This window comes from Styela clava, chromosome 7, assembly GCF_964204865.1.
Source record: "Styela clava chromosome 7, kaStyClav1.hap1.2, whole genome shotgun sequence".
In the NCBI taxonomy this organism is placed as follows: domain Eukaryota; kingdom Metazoa; phylum Chordata; class Ascidiacea; order Stolidobranchia; family Styelidae; genus Styela; species Styela clava.
In genome coordinates this window covers 9,524,358-9,552,029 of record NC_135256.1, presented here as the reverse complement: position 1 = coordinate 9,552,029, position 27,672 = coordinate 9,524,358, and the positions used below count along the sequence as shown (strand labels likewise).

General features: G+C 34.4%; 2 protein-coding genes across 3 annotated transcripts; one reads left to right on the top strand and one right to left on the bottom strand.

The window, feature by feature from the left end:
• Positions 1-922: 922 nt before the first annotated feature.
• LOC120329034 (uncharacterized) lies at positions 923-5,204 on the bottom strand. The gene is made up of 7 exons (XM_039395644.2): positions 5,045-5,204; positions 4,638-4,760; positions 4,034-4,114; positions 3,722-3,836; positions 3,061-3,268; positions 2,775-2,913; positions 923-2,155 (listed from the first exon to the last, which is right to left on the bottom strand). Exons 1-7 carry the CDS (start codon positions 5,139-5,141, stop codon positions 1,032-1,034), a joined length of 1,887 nt encoding a protein of 628 aa, XP_039251578.2. The 5' UTR covers positions 5,142-5,204; the 3' UTR covers positions 923-1,031.
• A 9,734-nt stretch (positions 5,205-14,938) lies between these two features.
• On the top strand, positions 14,939-27,663 carry LOC120329024 (uncharacterized). 2 transcript variants are annotated; one of them, XM_039395632.2, is made up of 18 exons: positions 14,939-15,167; positions 15,502-15,610; positions 16,090-16,188; positions 17,095-17,221; positions 17,573-17,710; positions 19,706-19,864; positions 20,234-20,359; positions 21,434-21,586; positions 21,805-22,270; positions 22,787-22,858; positions 23,222-23,406; positions 23,556-23,657; positions 23,943-24,086; positions 24,525-24,767; positions 24,954-25,065; positions 25,328-25,551; positions 27,058-27,225; positions 27,412-27,663. In XM_039395632.2, exons 1-18 carry the CDS (start codon positions 15,008-15,010, stop codon positions 27,598-27,600), a joined length of 2,976 nt encoding a protein of 991 aa, XP_039251566.2. In that variant the 5' UTR covers positions 14,939-15,007; the 3' UTR covers positions 27,601-27,663. The 2 variants fall into 2 exon arrangements, with proteins under 2 accessions (XP_039251566.2, XP_039251565.2); XM_039395631.2 differs by having other exon boundaries at positions 17,573-17,719.
• The last annotated feature ends 9 nt before the right edge of the window (positions 27,664-27,672 follow it).

Below are 27,672 nucleotides of genomic sequence, written 5' to 3'. Positions count from 1 at the left end.
GTAGGAATTCAGACGATGTCGTAAAACAAGTCAAAATTCATACAGAAAAAGCATTACACTCGAAAAGTATTACGTATCTTAAACGTTGGAATTATTTTTTTTACAGCGCGGAGTCAAAGACAATTTTATTTTAATCCGGCTCTGAGTCGTTTGGAAAGACTCCACAGCCATATCTGGTACCTTTGTTAGGTCTTGAGTTTTTTAAGCGTTGACATTACTGATGAACTAATATTTCATTTAGTGCGGTCACTTAATGCTCTCAACTATTATTTCTAAGCGCTACTGTGTATTACTGAAAATGAAGACATCTCGAACAGCCCTTCATTATCTGCGCAGTCGAAAACTTGCGATTTGTTCGAAAATAGATATCAGTGTCAGTGTGTATTTTCGGTAGTAAATAATTTTCAATACGAAAAATATATCAGTTGTTTTGTTTTCTTTTTGACATTATTGGCATGATGTATTACAAAATAATTTAGTCATTTAACGCGGAACGCTCTACCATCATTTACTTCGTCAGTAGGGAAGCTATGTCTAAAGCAAAAAGTTTAAATTCCGGTATTTACAGTTGCAGTTATTTATCTATAAATATACGCAAGAGAGTGACGATATTTAGAGACACAAGGAACGCAATTTAACAGTCATTAGTATAACTTAATATCTTTCGTTATTTTTCGATCTTCTGTCGCTTCCTAGACAATTCTATGTTATTTAGGATGTCGGTGTTCTTTTTTACATTTTGACATATCTGTATGAATCACCTTATCAACTAATAATAAGAGCTTAGAATAAACATTTTATTGTACTTTTTCGATTTCATGATGTTTTTATTGACATTATCCACTTTCACACTCATGAATTTAATAGCTCGACAAAACAGAAGATTCAAAAGTAGCATGCATTGTTTGATTATTTTGTAAACGTTGAGATATCAAAAAAGTTCGAAGCGAAATTTTTAACAACACCAGGCTTTATTTTTCCTTGCTCATCAATAATAGTAGAAGCATGAAGTATGTGTATTGCGGAATCGACTATCCTCCTCTAAATCTACAAACATCAGAACAATCACGTGATTCTTCTTCTTCTCCGTCGCAAAATGCTCCATTTGGAAAGCATACTCGTTTCCTTGTTTGGCCAGCGATATGTCTCCAAGCACCACACTCGCATGGTGGCCCCCAAGAACTCCAATTACTCCAAGATCCACATTTTCTTAGTTCGCAGCCCTCTCTTTGGATCAACATTGATTTATCGCACTTTTCTGGATCATTTCCTATGCACTTTCTGGTTCGCGTTCTTGTTCCCATTCCACAAGTTGTAGTGCATTTAGTCCAGTACGACCACTCTGTCAAATAACGAGAAGGCCCGGAATGCATTTTTCTAATATCAGATCTAGATATGTAACATAGGTTAACTTCGCAACATCCAGCGAACGAGCCTTTCAATGGATCGAAACGTGGAACGTGGACAGGTTTGTACGGACAATGCTTGAATGTTGGTAAAATGGAAGGTTTGGGTGGTGGGCAAGGACGGGAATTTTTGTTAATGTACCTCGGACCGCAACTTATCGATTCCGAAGCAACAGGTTCAGGTCGTCTCGGTAGATTGAAAACTCCTGCTTGAGGTGGTCGACTGAAAACTCCTGCTGGAGGTGGTCGACCGAAAACTCCTGCTGGAGGTGGTGGACGAAACATTGGATCAGAAGGCCCAGACGGAGGAGGAGGAGGAGGTAGTTGGTCATCTGGTGACTTCGACATTGGCTGCATTCCTATTTGCGATGGATCTAGGTAAGCCGAAATTGCGGCTTCAAAATTGAGAGTGTTTATTTCTCCCCTTTCAATTTTAGGCCAATATTTCCACAGATCTTCCGTTTTCATATCTTTTCCCAGTTCGAAAAAGTAATGATAATAATTATTTGATATACTGGTATCAACTGAACATCCAGCTATGAGACAATCGTGGTAGCTTTTCAGTGTCGTGTATGGTGTACTGGTATCAAATTCCTGGCATTTTGGTCGGCCGAACGTTATTTCATAGTTGTGCCTGTCAAATCGTTGTCCACTTTTGACAGTCAAATCTTGGGTTAGTTCGTACGGATAAAAACATTTTGAAAATTTCCAACAACCATCAATAAGATGACATTGTCTCCTGTTGATTCCTGAATAAATTGAAAGGTTGATTTCCAAAAACCGATAATTATTATTGTTTATTACAGATAACGTTACTATAGATAACGTTGATAGAGAGACTATGTATAGTTGTTTTTCAACTTTGATCTGCACAATATTTTATATTAATGGGTGTTCTCATACTTCGGCTTGGAACAAGTCTATGAATAAGCAGTCACTCGCACGTAAAAGGATACCATATTGGGAAATATCGCCATTGCCTATTCAATTTATTACACCCTGACTAAGATAGTGCGCCAACATAGTTAGGTATGATGCTCCAACTACAAAAACAATAGCGTTTTGAATACTGTTGAACACGATTACGGGTGTTAAATCTTATGCTAAAATAATCACGCAAGGACGTAACGATGCATCTTATAGTACAACATTTGCAATTGAAGTTTGTTTTTCACTACGAATGCGGTTTGTAGTTGTAAATTTGGTTTGCATTTATTCCAACTTTAGGTAGTTGTCAGTCCTGATTTATTATACTATATTTATTATTTTTTGTGAGATCCGATAGAAATTTTTTATTCATCTCTATTTAATTGAAACTGCTGGTAAATGGAAACTAATCTATTATGCCAAATTTTGAACACGACATACCTTTCCACCCAGCCATTTTTGGTAAGATTTTGAAAACCAACAATACATCAATAAATTTGCATCCCTGTCTTTCCTCTTGCATTTCTTCTTCATATCGTTCAAGCAAGCAATGGGTGTAATAAGGACTCCATTTCTTCACCTGAAATTGGCAAAGTCAAATTATTACTAAAAATAAGACACTATTAAACTGTTATTTTAAAACTAGTATTTAAGGGTTGCCTTAATGCATAATTTTATGTGCTCCAAAGTCTCTAAGTGTGTCATTTTGTAAAGATGGATAACTTACCATGGCAATAGACTTTTGCGCTTCCCTTTGGAAAATCAAGTTCCTGATAGCTAACTGGCACACCGGAACCCCGGCGAGGACACCCGGTCCGAAAGCTTGTCGAAAATCGGATAATTCTTTGTCGAAATAGCATCCCGGTTGACTTCCGCATTCGAAATGTTCTCTGTCTAACATGGCTTGAGTTTTACGATCATCAGAGCAGGGTATCCTTAACCGCAAAAATTATATAATAATAAAAATATTTTGTTTTAGCCTAGTTTTAGTCTAATTTTGCATTATTTAGAAGTTATAATGTCCGTGAATAGTAGGTCCGTGCAACGGCCTGCTTCGGAAAAAACAAAAACAGACCCAATGCCTACAAACAGTCAGCGGGCCCTTCTCAGGGAACCTATTTAGACAAAATAACCTTTATATATTCGAAGATATAAAACCTGATAAATATGACAATATCAATTGATTAGATAAAAATACCTTTTCGTCGGAATATAGATATTATAGTTTAGAAAACCGGGCAAGATACAATTAATAGCGTTCGGTTTAAAATGTTAAGAAATCGCTTACGCATTTGACAAACGTTACGTGTTGATTGATTTGTATTTTTAAAAATCGATTACGGAATGCATCTGCGTTCAGTCTGAACTAATTAAAACAAAATACTTACCGGACACAGTAAGGTACATCTACTGGTGGATCAAGCACGTACGGCTGCGGGGTCAGGTATTTGCATTCCAGTGGAACCGTAGGCTTCTTTTTGGGGCAAATGGGTGGAATCGGTGCTAAAAATTACAGAAGAGATAAAAATCTTAATTCTACCTTTGTAAAATATATGTGCTTTACACATTTTGATGTAAATTCAACATATTTCGTTTCTGATAATATTCTGAGAAAAAATAACAACGTGACTGACATGTTTGATGTTTCACTGTTATTTTAATGAATGAATTCAAAAATAAAAATTCACACATAAACTTACGTTGAAATCCAGGAAGAAATCTGGCAGCTCCTGGTTTCTTGAAAATAGTTTTTTCTTTTGATTCTTTTTTCTTGCCAGCAGCTGAACGTAAATAATTGGCAAGATCAAAATACAATATTTCTTTTTGATATTTGATGCTTGTTCATTCCATTACGTTTTATCAGTGAGCAAGCAAACTGCTATACTTACATTGTAAAAAATTTTACTGATTGCGAATAGTGCACGAACGAAAGTTTTGAGAAATAAATTGAAAAAACAGAAGACGTCTAAACGTTGAATCCATTTTAGCGTTTTCAAAGCACAAGTCGAATACCACCAAAATGAAATTTGTGCACAAACAAGCATAGAAGATTGCAGTTTATTAGGCAACCAAATAAACGAATTAGGGCAATAACTCTAAACTCCAAATTAAAAATAAAAAAAAATGAATATCATTAAAATCAACTTTTGATTTACCTCCAGGGACTTAACTGGTTATATTATAAATTGTGACATTATAATATAAAGCTTATGCCGATACTAATACGAAATACAGTTTCTACATTGTTTATCAATCTCACTAAAATAATATTATCTGTTTTTACAGCAATGATTTTCAACGTACATTTCATGATTGTCAAGCATCTGTCGTTTTTCCAGCAGCAATTTGTTGGGTATTTTTTGCATTCTTCTTCGTCTCCATCAATAGTAATTGTAGCATCATCACTTTGAAACGTGCATGTTTGTTCTAAAATAAAAAAGTTAGGGTAAAATAAATTTATATAGCGCCAAATAGATTTTGAATAAATACCAATGCCCAAACAAATAGGATAAATTCGGCATCATCTTGTCAAAACTTCAAAAGTTTTATTGCACTCTCAAGAAAGTTCAGTTTTCAAAATATATATCTAGACAGTTTCTGTAAATCAAAGTTACTCTCTCGGGGTCGGGATGTTTGCGGGATTGGATCAGAAATATAAGGTATCGAATCTGCTGTTTGAAGAAAAATTCACATAAAAAAACGGTACTCACCTATCGGCGTTGACTTGGAGGTACATCTTTTAGTGCCACCAGTCTGCACCGAATTGAATATCACGGCAAACAGTAAAAGAATGCCGTATCTAAGCATAGTCGTTGTATTTTCTAAATTAGTTGAAACAAAAACAAAGAAGAAATAGTTTCGATATTAAGTTATAAACAGTAATCTGTATCAGAAAAAATTAATGAAAATCAAAAATAATAACAGTGGCAACTAAAATTGTAGAGAATATTCAATTCAATGTTCAGCGAGAAGGAAGCAAGAAACTCGCATTAATCGAAGCAAGGTCATTTCTGTATAGTATCTCAGGCAATTAACATATAATAAAAATAGTACACCGTGTGGTTTTTAATACAATAATTTGGAAATATATCAAATGTTCTTTAGACAGTTGCTTCTCAGAAAAAAAAAGAAAGAATTTATTTTTAGTTTATAATTTTAAAAAATGATATATAAAGTTATAATGGAAAATTCTGATTGTACAAAAAAATCTAAGAACATCATTTGTTCATATACTCTGTACCTAATGTTTTATCCAATCGAGCAACCAAAAAAATACTGTGAATTACATTTTGTTACAGCTCAGAAATATAAAACAGGAAATACGATAAAAATTGAAAACTTAACACGATATAAGTTTTAATGATTTCCTATCTTCAGAGAGCATTTCTCAGGCTAATGCTTTGACACGTAGACATATTAAATACGACACATTCAATATAAAGTACCACTGCTGACACAAAGTTCCGTTTTTCGATGTTCTATACGACGTTATGTGTTTTTACGCTCTGAACAGCCGGTTATATGGTGGTTGTTCATCACCCTTAGGGCAAAGCACGACAAATATATTTCGGTTAATTTTATATCTTTTATTTTAAGAAAACGACAACAACAACCTGTAGTTGTTAAACCGTATGGAAGTTCAAATGAAGAAAAGAAAAAGCCAAAAAGTCGGTAGTAAAAAAGAATCAGTGAAAAATTATCTGATATTATGGCGTTCTACTCTTTCAATTTCCAAAATTCTTAATCAAAATACTTATTCAATTTAAAAAAAGAAATTCGCGCCAAGACGTAGATCTTCAGCAGTCACTAGGGTCAGTAAAATAAAAATAATTAAAATAGAGTTACACACATAGGTTCCAACTGCGAATGTCAGGGATGCGTAAAAAAATTTAAACGTTGTTTTAAAGACGTAATACCTGCCTAATGCAAAAATAGGTTTTCGCATCGATTACATTATTGATTAATTTGAGCAAATATGTGAAGTAACGCTTAGAAATGCCATATTTTATGTGATGTTCAAACTTTATCTCCATAGACCAGGAATTTTAAAAACTAACGCGAAAACATGAGAATCCATTAGAATCAATACGTTCAGAGATCGTTTAGTTAGACATTTTACGCAGGTATTTTATAGTAAAAATTATACTCGAAGACATCCCTACTGCGTGAAATAAAAGGCACTCCCGTAGTGTGTGCACCAAGATGGCGGACACTTGAACGTGGTATGTGTATCAGGTTAGGGTTAGGCCATGATTTTATTCCAATTTTCCTTATTTTAGTTCTATTACAAGTTCGGGGACGAGTCAAGTGGCTCCCGTAGTATTGTTACCTGGAATTATGGCCTAACCCTAACTGGTACACATACTACGTTCTGATGTCCGCCATCTTGGTTCACATACTACGGGAGTACGAAATAAAATTATGACTATCTAAATATTTTATCTTCTCGATCTCATAGTTTAATTATTTTGTTTTGGTAGTGTTTGTGAGTGGAGTGTGTGTTTTAATAAAATCTGATACCCAATTTACTTTTATCAATTATATCAAACCTTTTCGATCACAGACTTCTACAGGGCTGTTCCGTGGTACCAAGTATTCTAAAGTCAAATAGAAAAGTATCATTTTACTATACATCGAGATTTAATATTTTAAATAAACCCTAATAATATTTTTCTTCATTTAGTCACGGTAATTAATTTATTTTATATGTCACAAAATTATGACTTTACAACAACCATATGGGAAATTACCGATCAATGTGGTGTATAAGCTAAAGCTTTGTATTAATCCTCGAAAACATTCACTGACGTTGATAAGTCCCCCTGCCATAGATTTGATACGAGTTACGGGAAAATAATTTTTCAGACTGTAAGTGTAGATGATGGAATTGTAGTTTCGGAAATCGTGATATATTTTCATTTCCAGTTTCAGTTATGATTGTACCGTTTTGTAACAATCTCAGACAGTTACTTCATTCCTGATGATTCATATAAGACATTCAATGATTTTTTGACTTACTAATTATAACTTGATAAATATAAATTTGCTGCACCTTCGTTCAACTTTTGTAAAATAATCTAGTGAGTGTTACGTTATAAAAATATTTGCATAAGACGAATAGTTCTTCTGCGACACTTCTGGTTTCTTTTTTATTCAACCGATGCTTTTTGAAAAGAATATTGTTTGATTTTATGTATAACAAATAACAATTGGTCGCAATTTGGAATTTTATTTTACATCATTCAAAATTAATAATCAATGTCTATAGGAGCAACAGAATGGGGCGTGAAGTACAAATTTGTCACCGAGTTAGAGGATTAAGAGTAACAAAGCAGTGAAAAATACAAATTTAAACTTCTTAAGAGCGTCTGGAGCTTAATTATATTAACAAATTCACATTATTTCTCAAACTGATGTAATATTTTTACGATGGTGACTTGCAGCAACTTCCCCGATAGCCGTGCCTGCAAGGGTTTCGAAGTCACCAGCTGTATCAAGAGATATATGTCATAGAAAAAAAAAACAATAGAAAATGAATCAATTTTGCCATCTTTTTGTAGCGTTAAGTTCATCTATGAATGACTTGTTGTTCGAGTATGTTTTTTTATTAACACATTTTGTTACACGCGTGATCAAACACACGAATTGTGACGCCATCGAAATTTTCAATATAATTTGTGATATCGATGACAGGAATGTTGAAAACAACAGATTTATTTTGATACAGAAACTTTACGAAACAGTTTCGGAGGCGAATGTGCTGCTGAATCATATCACAGTTAATTTTCAGCGACGTAAAATTTTATTTTTTCCGATTAAAATCAAATGACATTAAAAGCGATATATTATGACGATAATAAATTATTGCGAAGTGACGTAGTCAAAATTTATGTCGTTCCCTCAAGCAGGAATGAGAGTAAAATTAGGTGGTAAATACCAACATGTCTATAAAGCGTTGTCCCTTCGCAGAGGTTTATTTAAATTACACGAGATACCAACACAGTAATGATTTACAGTAATTATAGATAAAAGTCAAGTATGCTCTTTGAATATTTCAACAGCTTTATCCCTCGCTTGGTAAGGTATGCAAATCTTCTGCAAAACATTAGGTACTGATAATTTGTATCTAATGTGAAGAAACAAATGAAGAATATGACAGTTTATGGGTATCAAACGGTAAATAGGCGGCCGATGTTGTTTATAGTGGTATAATACGGCGTGCCCGACGGGTGGCTGTAGCCGGAATCAAGGAGTTTGCACAAACAATGCAAATAAATTAAATTAATAATTATAAAACATAGCCGGCAGCAGGTATACCAGCCTGCATTAAATCAGTAATCTGTTTTGGTTCAACGTCAGCGAAACTATTGCTAATTAGATGAATTTAGCTGAATGAATTCAAACAAGGCAAAAAGATATAACCTGCCCGATGACTTACTTTGAATTTTACATTGTTAAAATAAAGTTCTATATTAAGTCATTTTTGATTGCAAGTACGCGTAAGATCAACTTTGCTTTTGTAAATGTTATTTATTCAGGTGCCCTTTCATTCTATAATTTACATATTTTTAAATCAACTATACTTCGCTACCAAAATACGTATTCGGAACGAAATTTTACGATAAATAGACAAAATCTGGTTGATTGAAAAAAAATTAAGTTGAAATATCGACGTGAAATTTGAAAACGTCTGCAAAAACAGTGACAACAATAAGTATTTATAATTCCAATTGCCATAGGCGTTTCGTGCCATTGCTGCAAATCTCCTAAATCTATTTGAGGTAATAGGTCAACGAAGGTAGAATAAAATGTTATATAAATTTATGTAAAGTAAGAAAATGAAAAATTATATGTATTTTGTTGAAAAAGAATACGACTTGCTCAACGGAATATGTTGCCTTAGTCAGTGCTTGATATGATTTATTTGCAATGGTGGGAAAGAAAAAATTCTGTCTATATGACAAATTGAAAAACAATATTTATTTTAACATACTATATCAAATAGGCACAATGCAACAGTTTTACTCCATTCCAATATATGGCAACAAAAATTTAAATTTTGAATACGTTTTTTGGTTACATCATTGACTGAACTCAATAAAATTGCCCAATAACACAACGTATATTCATGTGGTAGATAAAAGGTATTTTTATTCTAGTGTAATCTGATAGTACGAGTTTAAAGAGGTTTTATCCGGATTTACTACTTTTTTTTATAAAACCACACTAGTCTTCTTTTTCAATTTTTCATTATGTAAGCTATGCAGAATTAAAAAAAAGCAAAATATATTCTGCGAATTTTTCTATTTTCTTTATTTGAAAATGCAACTGTTATTATTTCAGATTGTGGTTGACTTAAATCAAGCTAACTCGATAGCCCTTCAATTTTTGTCTGAGTTATCTGTTTTAATTAAACGACTAAATGACTTTTGATATTGAGTTATCTATAGGTTAATTTCGATTATAGATCTTTACATATTGGCGTGGAAATATCGGGAAACATTGGTCATTTCATAAGTTCCGCAAGTGATATCATGTGTAGAAGATTGTTGGCAAAGTCAAAATTGTACACGATATAACATCTGAGCTCGCACCTATATACCCACTAATTTGCTTTCATAAAATTTGATATACATATCATTGTCTTGGATATTTTTATTCAGAACTTTCATTTCAGGCGTTAATCGCAGAATGCAGAGCAATGCCCCCTGATATCGCATAAAAGACGTGACCAAATAATGACAAATGTATTAAATCAGTCGTTACCAACAAGCTATTTAGATTGGATTGAAGTTGTATTCAATATGATGAGCGCACACTAAATTTAGCTCGCCTACTTAATTTGGATAAACAGCGCGCGGAAGATGACTCAGAATATAACGATCCAATAACAGGTTTTGCGGCAATGATGCAAAAACAGAATTTTGCCGGTAGCAACAAAACAACGCAGCTTATCATAAAGTCATCAAGTCTCCGCCACTTTTTGACATTTCGTGACGGCATGTTAAACCGTCGTTTATCGTGTTTTTTATCGTTTCTTTTCTCTTATGGAATCGAAAATCATCGAATGATTATGGACGACGTGTTTATGGCACTAAGCCGCAAACCCGAATCAATCAAATATCGAAATTACAGCTAATGAAACCTGGGTGTCGCAAAATAAGATATTCTGGCCAAAACGAAAGGGACGTAAACAATATTTCCGTGCCCCATTACGACAACAATATTTTTATCATCCAGATGATAAGTTTTTGAAAATATAGATGAGGAGCAGAATATCGAATGACACGATTCAACTGAGTGCTATCCGAAAATCTGCCAATTCGCGGACATTGAATACAATTTATTTGTGGAAACTTCCAACAATGCATGCAATATACAGAACGAGTTCATCACTTACACGAGAGTTCATAATGGAGGTTATTGATTCGAAATCCAAGGTTCAAACATAATGATACACCAGACAACAAAGAGGATTTTTGTTTACATGAGTCCTCTATTGTGTAAGACTACTAGCAGTAATATAGTATGCCTACTGTTGTTTTCCAAACGTACCGAATTAATTTCCCCTCTAATTTACGCCGACAATTGCTTGATTTATAATTACTTATTTTGAACACGTTGAAATGATCATATGAACTGATCTCTGTGACGTTTTGTGTATATAAATATTTGTCTTTAATTTAAAATATATTTATGATATTATTGCTAACATTGATAAATATTAGAAATTATTAGTTTAACATCGCTAGAGCATTATGTGAAATATCTGCGCAGCTGAAAGATTTCGGTCAATGTAAACGGATGTTGAAAAACAATTTTCGCAATTGAAAACTTGTCGTTTTCAGTTTTATAGCACAATCTAAAACAGTTGCACACATAGCCAATTTTTCGAGTTACCACAATTTTGCAAAACTTGTTTCTATGTTTATGTCTACCGTCTTGCGAGTTAAGTTTTAGGAAACAAACTTTAACTTAATCTGTAGCAAAATTAAACTCGTTTTTGAGGTTGGCGGAGTCGATAAGTTGTTAACTATAAATAAATTGAAGTATTGAAAAAATGTTTTTATGCAAATATCGTTTTTCTATTTTCTCAGTTTTGTTTCTGTCATAAACAAAAACCTTATCAAAAAAATCTTTAATGAGATGTTGGATTACTAATATATATATTTGATATATCACTATAGTTTTGGCAAAAACATTCGCCTTCGCGAATCATCCAAAATAAATATACGTTGTATTGTTGGTATTCTGAAATAAGCTTCTCGGGCTCAACTTTAATTATAGGAGTATATATGTCATACTGGTTGTTGATATCCACGAAGGAATCGTTACATGGAATAGTTTTAATACTTCTCACATTTTTATCTTTTTCTAACAATATTCGTTGGTGTAAAATTTATAAAATTTGCGATCACATCTTAAAATATATTCTTACACATATTCAAGATCGGACGATGAGTTCATGTTCGGGACTATAAAGAGTGAGGATTATGCCATGTTCAAATTCACGTTTTTTAAATCGAAATTGTTTGTGAAAATTGTTAATCCAAAATGATCACGAAACTGAATAATAGGAATTCATATCTGTTATTATGATCACGTTTTTGTGACATTACCTAACTGACACACGGCGTAATAAATTCACCAATAATTTGTTATACGAATTACTCGTAATAAAGTTATTAACGTAACCATGTATTTGATAACGCCTTCAGTTATTCTGACTGTTATCATGCTATTTGTCCTGACAAGAGTTAAATTATTTTATCGTTAGTCGGTTTTGAAAACCATTTGACGATACTGTTATGATGGTGGTTTGTGACATGAATATCAAGTCTGCGGATATACACTAATCGACTTAGGTCTTAGAGTATAATATGATACACATCGCTGATTAACTGAACTAAAGATACTGACACATATTACCCTGAATGCGTTTAGGAAATGTTATGCATTTCGAGAAAATTCACTAATAACCCCTACAATAAGATGGCTAATATTTGACTATTTAGTACATTATTATGGAGTTGAATATAAATGTTCTATAATGTGTCTTTCTTAGATATAGTAAGAAAACATAAGAAATTTTTCGTGTAAAAGATAACAAAAACTATCACGCCGTCGTCATTATTCCTATTTTCTAGGTGTGTTATGATGTTTTACGTATAGCCATATACGTGCTTATTTCTGATTCGAATTCAAATGCAGACGACAAACGTTATCGCAAATAAAGAACACTAATCCATCTTTGCTAAATTTTGCCTGAAGGTCCAATTCATATTAACCCGTTGTGCAAGAAAAATGGTCTTTTAATAGGTTACATACAAATAAGACAGAGTAGAGCGAAGCGAACTTAATTAAGTCAATGGGCACGAACTCCTTAGTGTTGCAAACAAACAATGAACTTGCTTTTGTAACGTTGCATTTTAGGAAACCAAAAATCGAACAGGACTAAATTTTTGTTTAATGACCGGAATCGATTTTTCTCTTTTTTTTTATTGTTTATTTTACCCCAGGGCTGTGTACGTGTGCGGTGTCATGTCCTTGATTTTGCCTCATGTCTTTTACTCCGGCGTATATACCATTATTCTTGGTGCACTCGGAAAAATTATGTTCACGTGATGCTATTTCAGCATTGCACTTTGCATTCCATGTCTGACTGCCGTGAATTTTTTATCTGTTCAATCTGCGCATCTCTACCGGAGGATAAAGTTCTTTACTTGCGTCATCAGACTATAGAACGTAAGGCGTGGTTTTGCAGCAGATTAAATTTTCTACGGGTTTCACAATTTAGCGGGCGTGTCCAATCAATCGTTTGAACTTACCGCTACATTACAATTCGACATAATTAAATTTACTGTCACAATTATTTGGTTTCATCCATCCTCTTCCCGAATTAATGCTTTTATTTTGTTATAATAATACAGAATATAGATCATAAGGCGCCCCCGAAGTGTGTGAACCAATATGACGGGCACTGAAACGTAGTATGTGTACCAGGTTAGGGTTGGGACATAATTTTATTTCAATTTCCTTATTTTAGTTCTATCAAGAGTTCGGGGACTAGACAAGTGACTCCCGTAGTATTTGTACCTGAAATTATGACCTAACCCTAACCTGGTACACATATTACGTTACGGTGTCCGCCATCTTTGTTCACAGACTACATGAGTACCGATCATACTCGTATTGTTCAACGCTACTATGCATACTTCAATGTTACATGAAACAAATTTCTCCCCATGATGATTCTGTTGTAATATGGCAAGGCAAATATGCATAAAATGAATATCCAAGTCCATATGTAAGGAAAAAGAGACTCCAATGTACAAATGGATTTACTTAATAATATGATTTGACACATAATTTTTGATGCATGTCGGATGAAAGATTACTCGACTGAAACGATTGCGGTCATTACTTTTGAAATTATACAGCCTGTAGGTCAAACTCTCGAGAAAATCCAGTTTCCGTAATACACGAACAGACGTTTTAGTGATAGTCACCTCTTCAGCCTAAGATAAGCTTCCTATGGTGGTTCTGTGCTTACTTGGTTTACCATATCTTGTAATGATAGAAAGAATCGCCGAAAGTCGCTTTTTTGATGTTATAATATGTTTTATGCCGCGTATAACATCAGCGGTCTTTTGCACCATTAACCAACGCAAAATAAATTCTACCACACACTATAAAATGTTTGCGAATAAATCAAAAAATACAAATAAATTAATTATAAAAAGCAATTAATCCGAAATATATCTGATTGAAATTAGCTGGTGATTAAATTGCTGGTAATGAAGTATAAGGTAGTGTACTACGGTCTCAGGTACGAGAACACGGTTTGCAATATCCGTGGCAATGTGTATTTTGCTTCTGAGACGGAAATTGGAAGCATTAGGTCGATATAAGGTTTATTTATTGTTTCCTTTGCAAGATTATCCACATCTCCGTATCGGGACTGTTGAGTAATAATGTCTGAATCCAAATTGTTCCGACGGTATCAAATATGCACTAATTGCGCCGTCATTCCAATGAAACCACTACGTGAAAATGGTGAATTTACACCTCCTTTGTTTTGGGTAATGCAATATTTTTCAATTTTATTGAAGGTCCAATTTCGTTTTCGTTCCGACGTTTATTCGTTTGTTCTTCAATTTCACATATCCCACTTTACCGGCATCAGCCGATAAAATTAGTTGAAATATTACGTTTGACAATAGATAATAAAAATGAATACCATGAAATTTTCGAAACCGCTGAAATATTCGAAATATGTAATATGGATAATCCCGATTGAAGAATTTTGTAATGAACAATTCTCAACTCATCTAACTGAACACGGACAAAAAATACAGTTCACTTTCAAACAAACTAATATATATATTCTAAAGTAAATCACAATCGTGAGTAAATCAATGTATAAGTAGGTACACAGCTAGATTTGTAGTTATGTCGCCCTGCCTTGAATAAAGTTGTGGGAATGCACTAGGTTTATTCGTAATGCAGTCAACTAGTACGGTGAATTTCTGTATATTTGATACTGTTACGTAACAATGGATGCATACATATACATTCACGTCTAATTTATTAAAAGTTGAGGTTCTCATAGATGTGAAAAAGACTGGGTAGTTTTTGAGTAAATTTTGAAATGTAGGGCTTTGCCGTGTGTAATGTATGAGAAACTCACTAGTAGGCTTAAAAAAGGTTATAAGGTCATAAAAAATTCGTCAAAGTCGTTACGGAGATATTCAAGCCGTAATGCGTCTTCTTCGCAATCGGATAAACTTGGTTCGCAAACCTCTACTGCCAAAAGTGTTGAGGATGCCACAGGTAATATAGATATAATAATAATTAGTTGTCTATTACCATAACGGTATTTGTGCGTCAGTCATTTTAAATGCATTAAAATTACCTTATTTGGTTTCCACAATTCCTCTACGAACCTTAAAGATTACGAGTTGAACTCCAATGCACTATATATATCTATTTTAAATTAGCAGTTCAAAATTAGACAAATCATCGGATCTCTTACAAATGTATATGATAACAAACAAAGTGCTTTGCTAAGATTTTCATTTGATTACAAAATTGAATTTCTTTGCTGTTTGAAAAAATAAGTTTTCAAAATATTGGGATATATTTCACCAATTAGAATACTTTGTAGATCCATGCCATTCGAAACTAACTGAGGTGTTGAAGGAAAGAGATGGATGGGAGGCCATATTTGAAAATGATCGCTACAAAAATTGGCTTAAAGTTGGAATAGCACTCAGGTATTATGTTTACAATGAACGTAGAGCCGACTTATGGCTCGTTCTGCTAGACTAATATTATTGTTGAAAAATTAAGTATCTTCTCCATTTTGAACCCATCACATTTAAATCTCATTTTTCAATCAAGTATATGGATATGATTTATGCTCAGATATATGGATACAAAAAAAAAAAGTAGGCCGAGTATCAAATCTTTTTTCATAGTGACTATAATCTACGTTATCATAAAACTCCCGACTTCACCGACCACGACATCTCTGAAATGCGGAACCTGCACACGGTGAAAAAGTTTTAATTCATGTAATCACACAAAACTTTTAAGTGAAAAACGATAGAACACACAGACATTGTGTACCCTCGGTATTGTCGATTACTCACTTCGCTTTGTACATTTATCTATCCACAAGACATTGGGCGTAAGAAAAAACTATTGCTCAAAGTATCGCGTGTATGGTAAAAGCGTAATTAATTTTTTCTAGATGTACCTGCGATGCAGTGGCGTCGCTAGTGGATAAACTCCTTATAGAATTTCATCTAGAACTAAGAGATAAGTACACGAACAATGCCCGGATTGGATGGTATGGAATTTATCAGATTTGTTTAAAATACCTGGACATCAAAATAGATGTATATGGACCTTTCGGTGCATTCCTGGCTACATGCAACTGCTTTTCTAACTTGTCAAGTGTTTTTACTTGCTTCTGAAAATTTATCTAAGAAATACCTCGAGTAGGAGGATTAGTAATTCTCTCAGCATAAATGAAATTTGGATTGAAAAATTATTAATGAATATGTATTCGCAGTCGGGCAAAATTGTTAACCTAATATTTTCAATCACGCATATACAGGTTGGTTGTTCTAAATGGTGCACTAGATTTGTGTATGTATATTCTGCGTATATTCCTGAAGCCCAACACAAAGAGTCGGTAGATCACAATTTTCCCGACCCAGGAGTTAAATTCCAAGTTTTTTTGTGCACTGTTAGGCAATTTATATAACATATTCACGGTCATAAACTGAAATTTCTACCTATAGCGATTGTTGGGCATTAGCTCCAGAATCGTCGATTGATCATAAATTACATATAGAAACTGTCAAAAATGACAACCAAATATGATAGGATAGGATAGGATTTACATATTTATCCCGGGGGAGAGGAAAGCCGATAAAACGGCTTATCCATATGGCGAACCACGGCCTCTCGTCCGGTTACCATTCCAAGTCGGGTATGGGATAAGTTATATTGTTTGTTTTCGGAAGCATGGACTTGGTGGTGGAGGAAGCCGTAACCGACCAGCGGTTACGTGAACCACCCAACGACGGCGAGGAGTCCAGCAATCCTCTCGCACATAACCATCCCTGCATGGAACTCGAACCTGCGAACCCACGCAGAGTAATTAGAGGTGCGGTGGCGAGCGTATTCCTAACGCTCAGCCCGTTGAGCCACACCGCCGTGCTGAATAAAAACTGTGGTTGATTTTTAGGCAACGAGAATTTATCAGAGAAGTATCGAAACTACACAGAGAATCGATTAAACCAGGTGAAGTTTGGAGGCGCAGCGATGTCAACAAATGGCTTTCTGTTGACTACGGACCTTGGGAAATCGCCAAGGTATAATATAAACCTGAATTTCACTGCAGTCTAAAAATAAATCGCATAACTAGTTACACCCATATATGGCTACAATTTCTTGCTGAGTGTTCTTCGTGCATGATTTTACTCTACACTCTCACAGTCTAAATAATAGATACAATAATACATACTAATAATAAATACAATATTTTTATTTAACAGTCGCTTTACAGTGCATACAGTCAATAAATTGGAAATATTAGGCCAATTTCTACATTTACTGAATGAAATTTTACCTGCTGCAGTCTTGAAACTATCATCAAAATATTTCTTGAAAACTTCATAAACATTTTATAGCAAGACCATAACTGACCTGAAAACTAATTACAGGTGTTTATGCCAAAAGGAAGTCGAGTGTCTTCCAATATTTTCACTGCTAAAGATTTTGATGCCACCGGACTAATGAATTTTATGACACAGTTTCGTCCGTTTGAGAATTACGTCACTGATCTGGGTCAGGTGCATCGTGTGAGACAGGTTATTTTTTCTTCCCGGGGAGGGCTAATATTGCTTTATAGTTTTTCTATTACTTCAACTTTATACTTATTATAAAGTATTACATTAGTTATGATTAGGCTTGCACGTAATTGACAAAAATCAATTCCGTAATTACGGCCAAATCGATTACGTAATGACCCCGTAATTGCGATATTTTTTCACACATTTAAACCTATCATAACAACCACTTGAATTCACTTCATTTTCGATTGGGACATCGAGTTTGGGTTTTCATATTCCTGGCAGTACTACACGCCGGGGACAGATGTTAAGACAAGAGTGAATTCAAATTAATTTTATTCTGAATGTTATCTTTTGTGCTAGCTTTGATTTCCTTTATCACCTTCGCAAATTAACCGTCCCAATTTTATGCGATCAATTTTATCATTACCGACACTGGTATACGGATATTTATGAAACGATAGTTGACTTTTTTAAAATCGTATTCGAAAAAATGTCGGGTTTCCAATTTATCAATGCCATGACGAGCGTTTTCTCTCGTTTGATTATACTTGCTCTTGCCTCGCGACGAAGACTTGTTATTGCACCGTTTTTAACATTATTCGACTTTACTACCTAGTCAGCATTTTATAATAATTATTGATGCCGACTTATTGACGTTATTCCGATTACCATGCTTCATTTTACATTAAATCATGTCGCGGCCTAAATGTTGTAACATTATTTGCAACAAATTTAGATCAAATATTAATTATTTGCGCATAATTTAAATACCGTACTTATATGATATGGCTTTTCCGAAAATACAAAGTTATATCGCAAAAAAATGCATATTGTGACATTTATTTTGCACGCACGAAAAAGTTAACTTATTTTTCTAACTCAAGTCGACAATCCTATCGGCCAAGATTGACACAAATTTGGTCGAGTGTCGGTGGTTTTCAAGAATCAAAATAAGTTGCCGCATTTGGTAAAGACAGTTAATCATATTTGGCCGAAATATTGCGAGGCATTGTGGAAAATATATTGAGCAAGGACAAGTCCGGACTGATATAAAACGATAGAACCGGTAACAGAACATCAAGGTTTTGTAATTGAAAATGGTTCTCGCACAGAATAAACACACTGGCTCATACTTGATATTTGATAGTAGTTAAATTGAGAATATTGAACTGTTAAAAACAAAAAAAAACGATCGTCGAAATTCGTGAATCTCGTTGCCTTGGTTAAATATAATCCAATGATCAGGACATTTTCAATTAAATACTGCATAAAGATAGTTATACATTAAACATTTAGGCTACAATTTAGCTTTTTTTTTTTAATTTCAATCATTGTGGTGGAAAAATCCCACTATTTAAATACGGTAACTATAAAAATAGAATAGGATTCTGGATTCGATTTAAGTATCCTAAAACAGTGCTTCCCAACCGCCGGTCCGCAAAGGATTTTTACCGGATCGCGGGAAATCCCGTCATATTGTTGTTTCTCTGCCGTCTCAATCGCTTTACCGATGCCGAAAAGACGAAGTTGCGTTGGTTCATAACGCAATTTCTCTTCCGTCGTCATATTGCTGTTTGAATAGCGCGACATTAATTATCACGGTGACGTATTGGCAAGAGAGAGAAAAGTGAGAAAAACGGCTGCAAATACCGAAGCTTTAACTTCTTTTTAAACTTTCACTTTTTACAATCGACGGAATTGACTGCTTTGAAGAGAGCTCGTTTCAATCGCGAAAGCGCTCGACCAATAATTACGACTTTACGTAATTCGTAACTTCCCTTCCGTAACTCGAAATAATTCCGTAATTCCGTAAATCTGTAAATTACGTGCAAGCCTAGTTATGATAAGTAACAATAGGATTAGTTAGACTACTACTAAAGCTAGACAAGCGTGCAATATGTAAAGACAGATATTTGCATAAACTATTAAAGAAAGTTACAACTATTTATGAAGGTTTTACGATAGAGCGTAAACACGTCATAAATTTTATATAATTCTTAGATCAGGAATAAGACAATGCACAGTCCTCGACTGGAGTTTACGGTTGAAGAATTAAACTTTTGTTTTGATGAAATACAAGTATTTTTAAATGATGCAGTTCTTCAAAGTCATTTTACATCAGATCGAGAATATAATCAAACTGTGGAAAATATCGAGAAGGTAATTTTGTAACAATAACACTGAAGGAAAAAGGCTTATAGTGTATCAACAAATAGATTTTTTCAACGTGAACCGCACAAATAGAAACTGTTTTTCGAAAAAGCTAGCTCAAAAAACTCAGCGTCGCGTTATTTTGCCCGGTAATTTATTATCAAAACTAGAAATAATCTGAGTGAAGTTTTATTAATCTTGTAATACTTATAACACAGTTGCTAATATTTTTTTTAATAAAATTGTTTTCCAGTTGTTCAACCTAGACTTTTAGTTTACATCGCGTACTTTTAAAAAATATTTTAATATATTAATTGGGTTAATTATTACATATCATTTTTCGTTGAACTAACGAAACTTTAACCATAAATTTGTTAGATCAAACTATGCGATTTCAATGTGGTGACAACAATCAAATCGAGCTTTGATGTGTTGGAAGACCGCCTTGATTCCGAAAAAAGTGACGAAGCACCTTACCCTGCGGCGATGTCGTCAAATAGAGAGGTAATCTGTCTAATCCGTTGGAGAATCATCTTGTTTTCTTTAATAATTATTTGCTTGACCACCGTATAACAGGCAAAAAAACAAATTGTAAACGAAAACTGACATATATATGGCGGTGTAATACTTTAGAGTCCAGTGGTTCTTAATCTTTGTGAGCCTGCCGAACCCCTGCGCTATTCTGCAAGCTCCCGCCGAACCCCATTGTACTGAACGGTTGAAATTAGAAGCCAAACCGTAACGTCATAAAGCGGAAGCTAATTCTTGCAAGGTTATAGAATATGAACATTGTGATGAAACCTTAGATATCAATAACCATTTGGGAATAACCATTGTTTTGTCACAATGACGTTGGCGGCAGAATGAGCAGGTGGTTTTTGTTGTATAAGTTATGCGGGTGAACAGGCGGAAACTGATAAAAAATAACTTTGAAAATCCGAAAGATGATAATATACCCCATAAACGTTGGTAGTTCAAGCAATTTGTTCTCAAACTTTAAACTGCGCTGAAATGCGAATAAAATCGTTTGCCAATTGTTTTATTTTACAGAAATAGAGATAGGATTAATTCGGCGCCATATCGAGGTTGTCCTGAATGGATCATAATAATTTCGGGTAAAGCTGTGCGATAAACTATTCCTTGTCGCAAATTTATCACCTAGTGAAATTCAAACACGCTATGATTTTGCATTCATTCATGTACAATTACTGCCTATCTTCGATTTATCCGTAAAATTGAGGTAAATTTTATTAGTACGGTAGAATATGAATAAGGGTAACACCAATTAATTGTTCCATTCAATTGTTTAAGTCATTAGTAATTAGTCATCATGAACTATAGTTATTTTTGCATAATTAGTATGCAGGGTGATAAAAAAGTCTTATAATATGCAACTGTTTCAGAGCACCCTCGTCGAACCCCTGGAACAGCTCCACCGAACCCCAGGGGTTCGATCGAACCCAGTTTAAGAACAACTGCTTTAGACGTTTCATGACAATTTTGATACACCGAAACATTCGTTTGAAACGGAAATCTTATTTGTTATGATTTTAATAACAACCCACATTTCTCTTTCAGTTGTTAAGAAGTCTTCGTCGAGTATTTGCTTCAGGAGAAGTGAAATTTACATTAAACACAAAATCAGTGGAAGAAAAATTGAACGAATTGGAAATTCTGTTATCAGAACAACAAAGTTTAGCAGAAGAAAAAATAACGTTATTGTTTAGCAAGGTGAATCATGAGTGTAACTTAAATATACTGATAACACAGTTTGGCATGCGGTTTAATTTACAAACCATATTGTCAAAATTAAAAATACTTGAGAGGATATGTGATGTTATATTTTCTTTTACTAATTTCTATGTATGTTTTATTGTTATTGTAATTTTATTGTCCATTTTATTTTTCTCTGTGTCTGAGCCTCATGTAAATAATCTTCTTCCTTCCAGGCCAATTATTTGCGACATCAACTCGATCGCGTGAGTGACCTTTTTGTGTCGAATGGAAGACTCGATGAGCCTCAACAAAATGAAAAATACGAAAAACCTACTTGTTTCAATTCCTTGATGTTGTCAGATCAGGAAAACAAGAGAAAAAAGAACAAGAAACGAAATAGGAAGAACAAAAGAAAGTCAGCTGAATACAATAAGTTAGCACAGAAAAAAAGTAGCCATTTTTCTCTCAAGGTCAAGAAAAGTCGATTATACGTATCAAACAAGAAACAGAAATCGTCTCGGCCTTATTCAGTTCCAAACCTAAAATCTACGCCAATTTCAAATTACATTGGAACCTCCGCATCCAACAGCAAGTTTTTGCTTCCTCAGAAAACTTCAACAATTGGAGCAGTGCGTTACAAATCCACTGAAACTACAGACGACACATTTGGGTCGGCAGACACGACTGCAAAGGCTGAAAGTAATTTGCTCGTTTTAACAATTAACACAATCACGTAATTGTCCGGTATATTCAAAAAAGTTACGTTAAATCTGGCACTGATAGACAAATTACATTCCTTATATTTTCAACGCAGTGATATCTCGTGACATCTATAGTTTTATCTCAATATGTGTTTCAAGTCATTTCGATAATAAAGATAATGATTTCGATACTTTAAACCAGCGTTTCCCAAACTGTGTTCCGCGAGAAAGGGATTGCAATTGCGACCAAATTGGTCGCCATGGTGGTCTCGGCCGTGCTTCGGCGACTCTGGGTTGTAAATTTGTTATCAACTGGCGACAAACAGGCAGACAGGCCTCGTGGCAGTCTGGAAAGCTTGGCGTTTTCGTCAACCGTTCAATATCGTTAACCATAGGCCTAAGTGTTAATGGCAATTTTTGTTTACAACATCACATTGCAAATCCTGAAGGATTTTATTTCATTTTTAGTCATCATTATCTAATATCATTTTATTTTGTTGTTTCATTGTAACAGCTTTGGAAAAAGCAAAACAGCAACATGTCGAGGAAAATAATAAGAGCCACGAAGCTGGATCGGACATACCAGGTACAAGAGTACACGCAGAAGATGAATAACCTACTCATTGAATAAATTTAAAAAAACAGCTCATGAATCACGCGATTCGCTTTATGAGCAGGTTGGCACTCGGAAGTTTGTGTACCAAAATGACACACAACCTGACCCCAATCTGGTACACATACTATGTTCAGGTTGTGCGCCATCTTGGCACATATATTTCGGGGGCACCAGCAGGTTTATATTAATCCATCTAAGAATATTAGTCACAAGTTTTTGTTTAAAACGAACGATATCGAACGCACAGTTGCTACGAATGTCCTTTAAAGTTTAAACTTTAAGCGATGATATACTGATATAATGATATACTGATCACTATTTATGTGTTCAAAGGACCATCTGGTTTGCAAGATAGTGAGACTGCTGGAAGTACATTGGGAAAACGAAAAAGTTCCACAAGTTGCTTAATTCCGTCTGAGTCAGTTAAAAAGAAGTTAATGATTCCGTTCAATCCAATTTTTGGAAAGAAAAAAGAACACAATAAAAACAATGGCCTTTCTATTGATACAAAACAAGCTGTGAGTCAATGAAATATTTTAATTTGGATAGTTGTATTGGGCAATAGTAGTTTTGCGATATCGCGGCATTATGCCGATACATTTACCACTAATTCTATACATGATAACAAATGTAGTTTATATATTAATTCACTATGCTTGCCCAAAAGAATTGTCCGGGTGAGGGAAATGGCACTACTGGAGTAGGTGGCGGTGGGGGATCAAAAGCAGGTCATTTTCAGAAAATATTGAAGAACCTTCTAATTGACCAGGTAAGTCGGTAATATAAATTAACATGAGACTTTTTATCAATGTGGAAAAATATATGATACACAATATTGGAAAACGAGTCGTGAAAGAAACAAGATTTTTTCAATTTCTGGATTTAAGTTTTATGGCCCAAAAATGATCTTGTTTTGAAAATATATATTCGATTCTCGATTAAATCTTTTTGCATTTTGCAATAGGTACATGCTTGATAATAATTATTGATATAAATATATTATAAATTTAAATGTTCATTTATTTGGTTATAAATTAATAATTATGCTTCACAGTCAGCACAGGGGTCTCCGGTTTACGAAGATCGGAGAGATGGTGAATATTTCAACAGTACTGTCAAATTTCAAACTAAGTTTGTCGTCAAATCGAAAGTACCAAATTCTAGTCCGGAGGAAGCAGAAACTGAAGCTGCAGTTCAGGTGTCGTGTGGTATATTATTCGTAAAAATACTCTACATGCATTTAAGGTGTACCGGAGCGGTTAGGCCTAGCTGTAGCTGCGCTGGGCAGTGATTGACTGGCAAGCGGGACGAGCATACCATATAGCCTATAAATTGTTCTCTTGAATTTAAATAAGACTGTAAAAGTTTTGGTGAAATATTGGTTCACAGACGAATAGGAGGAAATTTAAGATAAACGTAATAGCATAGCGACCCAAATCATCGTCTGGTACTGCAAATGTTAAATCAATTGGTTCAATATTTGCAAAGAAAATTGATTTTTCCCAAAAATCAATCACCTCAAGAACGTCAAAACATAATTGAGCGAAACTATTCATATGTCCACAACGTGTCCAAAAATTGATACACTCATATATATATATATATATTAATAGAAATAGATTAATTTATATTCCAGGCATTGAAGAAATTTGGCCTTGAAGTTGGCGATAGAAAAAACGCAAAAGCTGTTTTAAATCAATTTTGCGAAGCGGCGGTTGGTACACGACCAAATTATCATACGTTCCTCGGTTCTTCCAAACTTCATATCGGAGTTGCGCAAATACATTCATTGTTTGCAAGTTGGAGCACAGGCGTTGACTCGGAATCAGATTTTCATTTTTTCAAGAGGCATAAGTTTACGGACGACATACTACTACAGGTAGGATACAGTTTACTCCTATTATCTCTTAATGCTTTTACCACATTGTATTATATTCACATTTTGTAGAAATGTATTTATGTATATAGTTAACGTTTATAACAAAATACCTTTCGCAGAAAGATATAAAAGCCTTGACCTTTGTTGAATATCCTATAATAAATACGTTATATATTGGATGTTCAGGTGAAAACAATCGATTCTGTATCAAAAGAACGAGAGAATGCGGAACAAAGTTGTGCCAGAATTGCCTTACAAGAAGCAAACATTGACGAATCAAAAATATTGAATTTTAAAAGTAAGGACTGCATTTTTGAAACCAGTCAATCGACATTTTGTTTTGTAAATATTCGCTTAAGGCTCTTTAGATAGGCTTACGCCCACTTGAGATATAGATTTAAAAAGGTTTTCTACTCTGTATGAATTAAAATAACCTCCATAACAGTCGACAATCATTAGTTCAGTTTTTCTGAAATAGTTTTATTCTTATAGTAATTCTATATTCTTAATTCTATTACCGTGCCCAACTTACTTTCACTACTCATACGTTTGAAATCCAGAGGCTGCAAATGAACTGTGTCTAAGGGACGGTGGAACTCTTCCAATATATGAAACAGCCCGAGTATCAAAAAGAAAGGAATCGCAAATGGCCACTACTATGACGTCATTTGCCCGTGAAAAATTGACTTCGTCGGATTCGTCATCTGAGAAATCTTCTACAGATTTCGACATCATGCCAGAAAGTTTCTTGTCTGATGATGTTTTGTTGGCGACATCAGAACAGGTAATAAAACAGTAAAAAAAATTCTATGTCTAGCTTTAATTAACTCGAGCGCAAGAATTCAGTACGCTTGTTTTTCAATTTTTTTTTTGTCTCGCGATGCCGATGACATTTGTGTACTGTTGCGTTGCGTTGAAAGATTTTGGATTAGCAAGAAAATTAAATTCAATATGTTGTGGTTAGTCCCTAACCAGGATTATGTGGTCGACTTAAAGCTATGATGGATCGGCATGGCGTCCCAATAACCACAATACTTATACACGATACTGTTTGGCACAATCGAGGGAACAACGGCGTTGACTTCGCGTCGATATTTAGCTTGGTTAGAAATTATGTTTGCAACCCTCTCGTTTCACCCCGTCCACCATTTCTGTCTGTGACGCATAACAGTGTAATATAGTGATCTTTGATCCTTAGCTATTCATGTCTGGAGATCACTTTTAATCCGTGTGCTTATCACATGTACTGTAGTCTGATATAAAGAAATACCAATGCCGATGACTGGACCTGTTTCTGCCTAGAATGTGTTTTGATTTTTTTATGTGAATAAAGTGTGTGATAACAACAGAATTGTCTGTGCATACACCTTTCAGATATTATGACCTATATAATGTGATGACTAAGGCTGGGAATGGTTAACTGGTTAACCGATTTTAAGATGGTTAACGCTTGCGATTTATTTTAACCGTTAACTGACATCTCAGGTTTAAATCATCTTTATAATGTACAATTCTTTAAAAAATGATTACGTCATCGCAAATTCATCTTCCGTGGCGTTTAATTCAAAAGAATATTGCTAACTGTATTGGTGAGAACCTAATGAATGTGAAAAATAATTTAAGTACCAAGATTTCTGATTATGAAAATTTGACAATAATTAATATGAATCAGTTTTCGATCGAAATGTATTGTTCGCGATTTTATTTCAAAATGTCAACCAACAAGTGTGTAGTTGATGCTGTTTTTCTTTATATATCTCAAAGTAGAATTTGCACATCAAACACTGAAAATTTGTCACCTAAATGACATTTAATAACGGAATCGGGTTTTACTAAAATACTTCCATATGTCCTACCCACGCTGCATATCTCTTGCAGCAGAGCGATCACGAAACTATCTCGATTCGTGAATAATTTTGAGCGAGCGGGATAGGGTCACGCGAAATTGCTTTCTAACCATTGTGACGTAACAAGCTAAAATTATGAATTATTATGTGAAACGTCACGCTGCGGTTAACCGGTTAATTTTACCCGGTTAACGGTTAAGGTAATTACCTGAAATTCTCATCCCTAGTGATGATAGACGAGAGAATAGCATTCCTGCAGTGAGACTTATTTCTAACCCTAATCTTATATATACCTGTTTTTATATTTTGAGCCGTTTAGGCACATGTAAAATGATATAATGCATCGACTGCAACTAAATGTTTGCACGTTTCCCTATTAATACGGTCTACGCCCAAATATCATGCCACGCGAACACTTCATATCTGATGTTTGATTATTTCAGCCATCTTACACCCAAGATCAAGCAGAAGAAGCTGCGGCAAAGTGTCTTCTTGAAAAAATGGGCGTTGTCGTCTCACCAGCAACTGCGGATGTTCGACCATACACGCAAGTTTTGAGGGAAAATGCCGTACAGTGGGGATATCATCCACCGCAATATCACACTTTTGAGGTTGGTCAAGTGACATTATTATTTCATTGTTTTAACGAAAACCCAGTCTGAATTGAATAAAGATTATATTGAAACCCAAATTCACCCCTTCTTCGATAATCTATCTACAAATTCAATTTGATGAAGCGATTGTAAAAATGCTTTATAGTTACATTATATACGGATGTATTATACTTCCTTCCACAGGTGAAGTCACAAATTGACCTTGGTCAAGTATATTTTGCAGTGGTCAGTAGTAGAGCGTTACACAAGTTCATGGAATCAATGAGTGCCGAAAGTGATTCAGGAATGACCACAATGCTGGATGCGAGAGAAAGCGCTGCGAGAAAAGCTTTACTAATGCTAGGATATCCACAGATATTTCAAAAAGTTTAATTTAATTACTACAAGTCAGTTTTTAAAGCTACAAATTGTTTATAAAATAAAGCATATAATTAACTTGTTAGT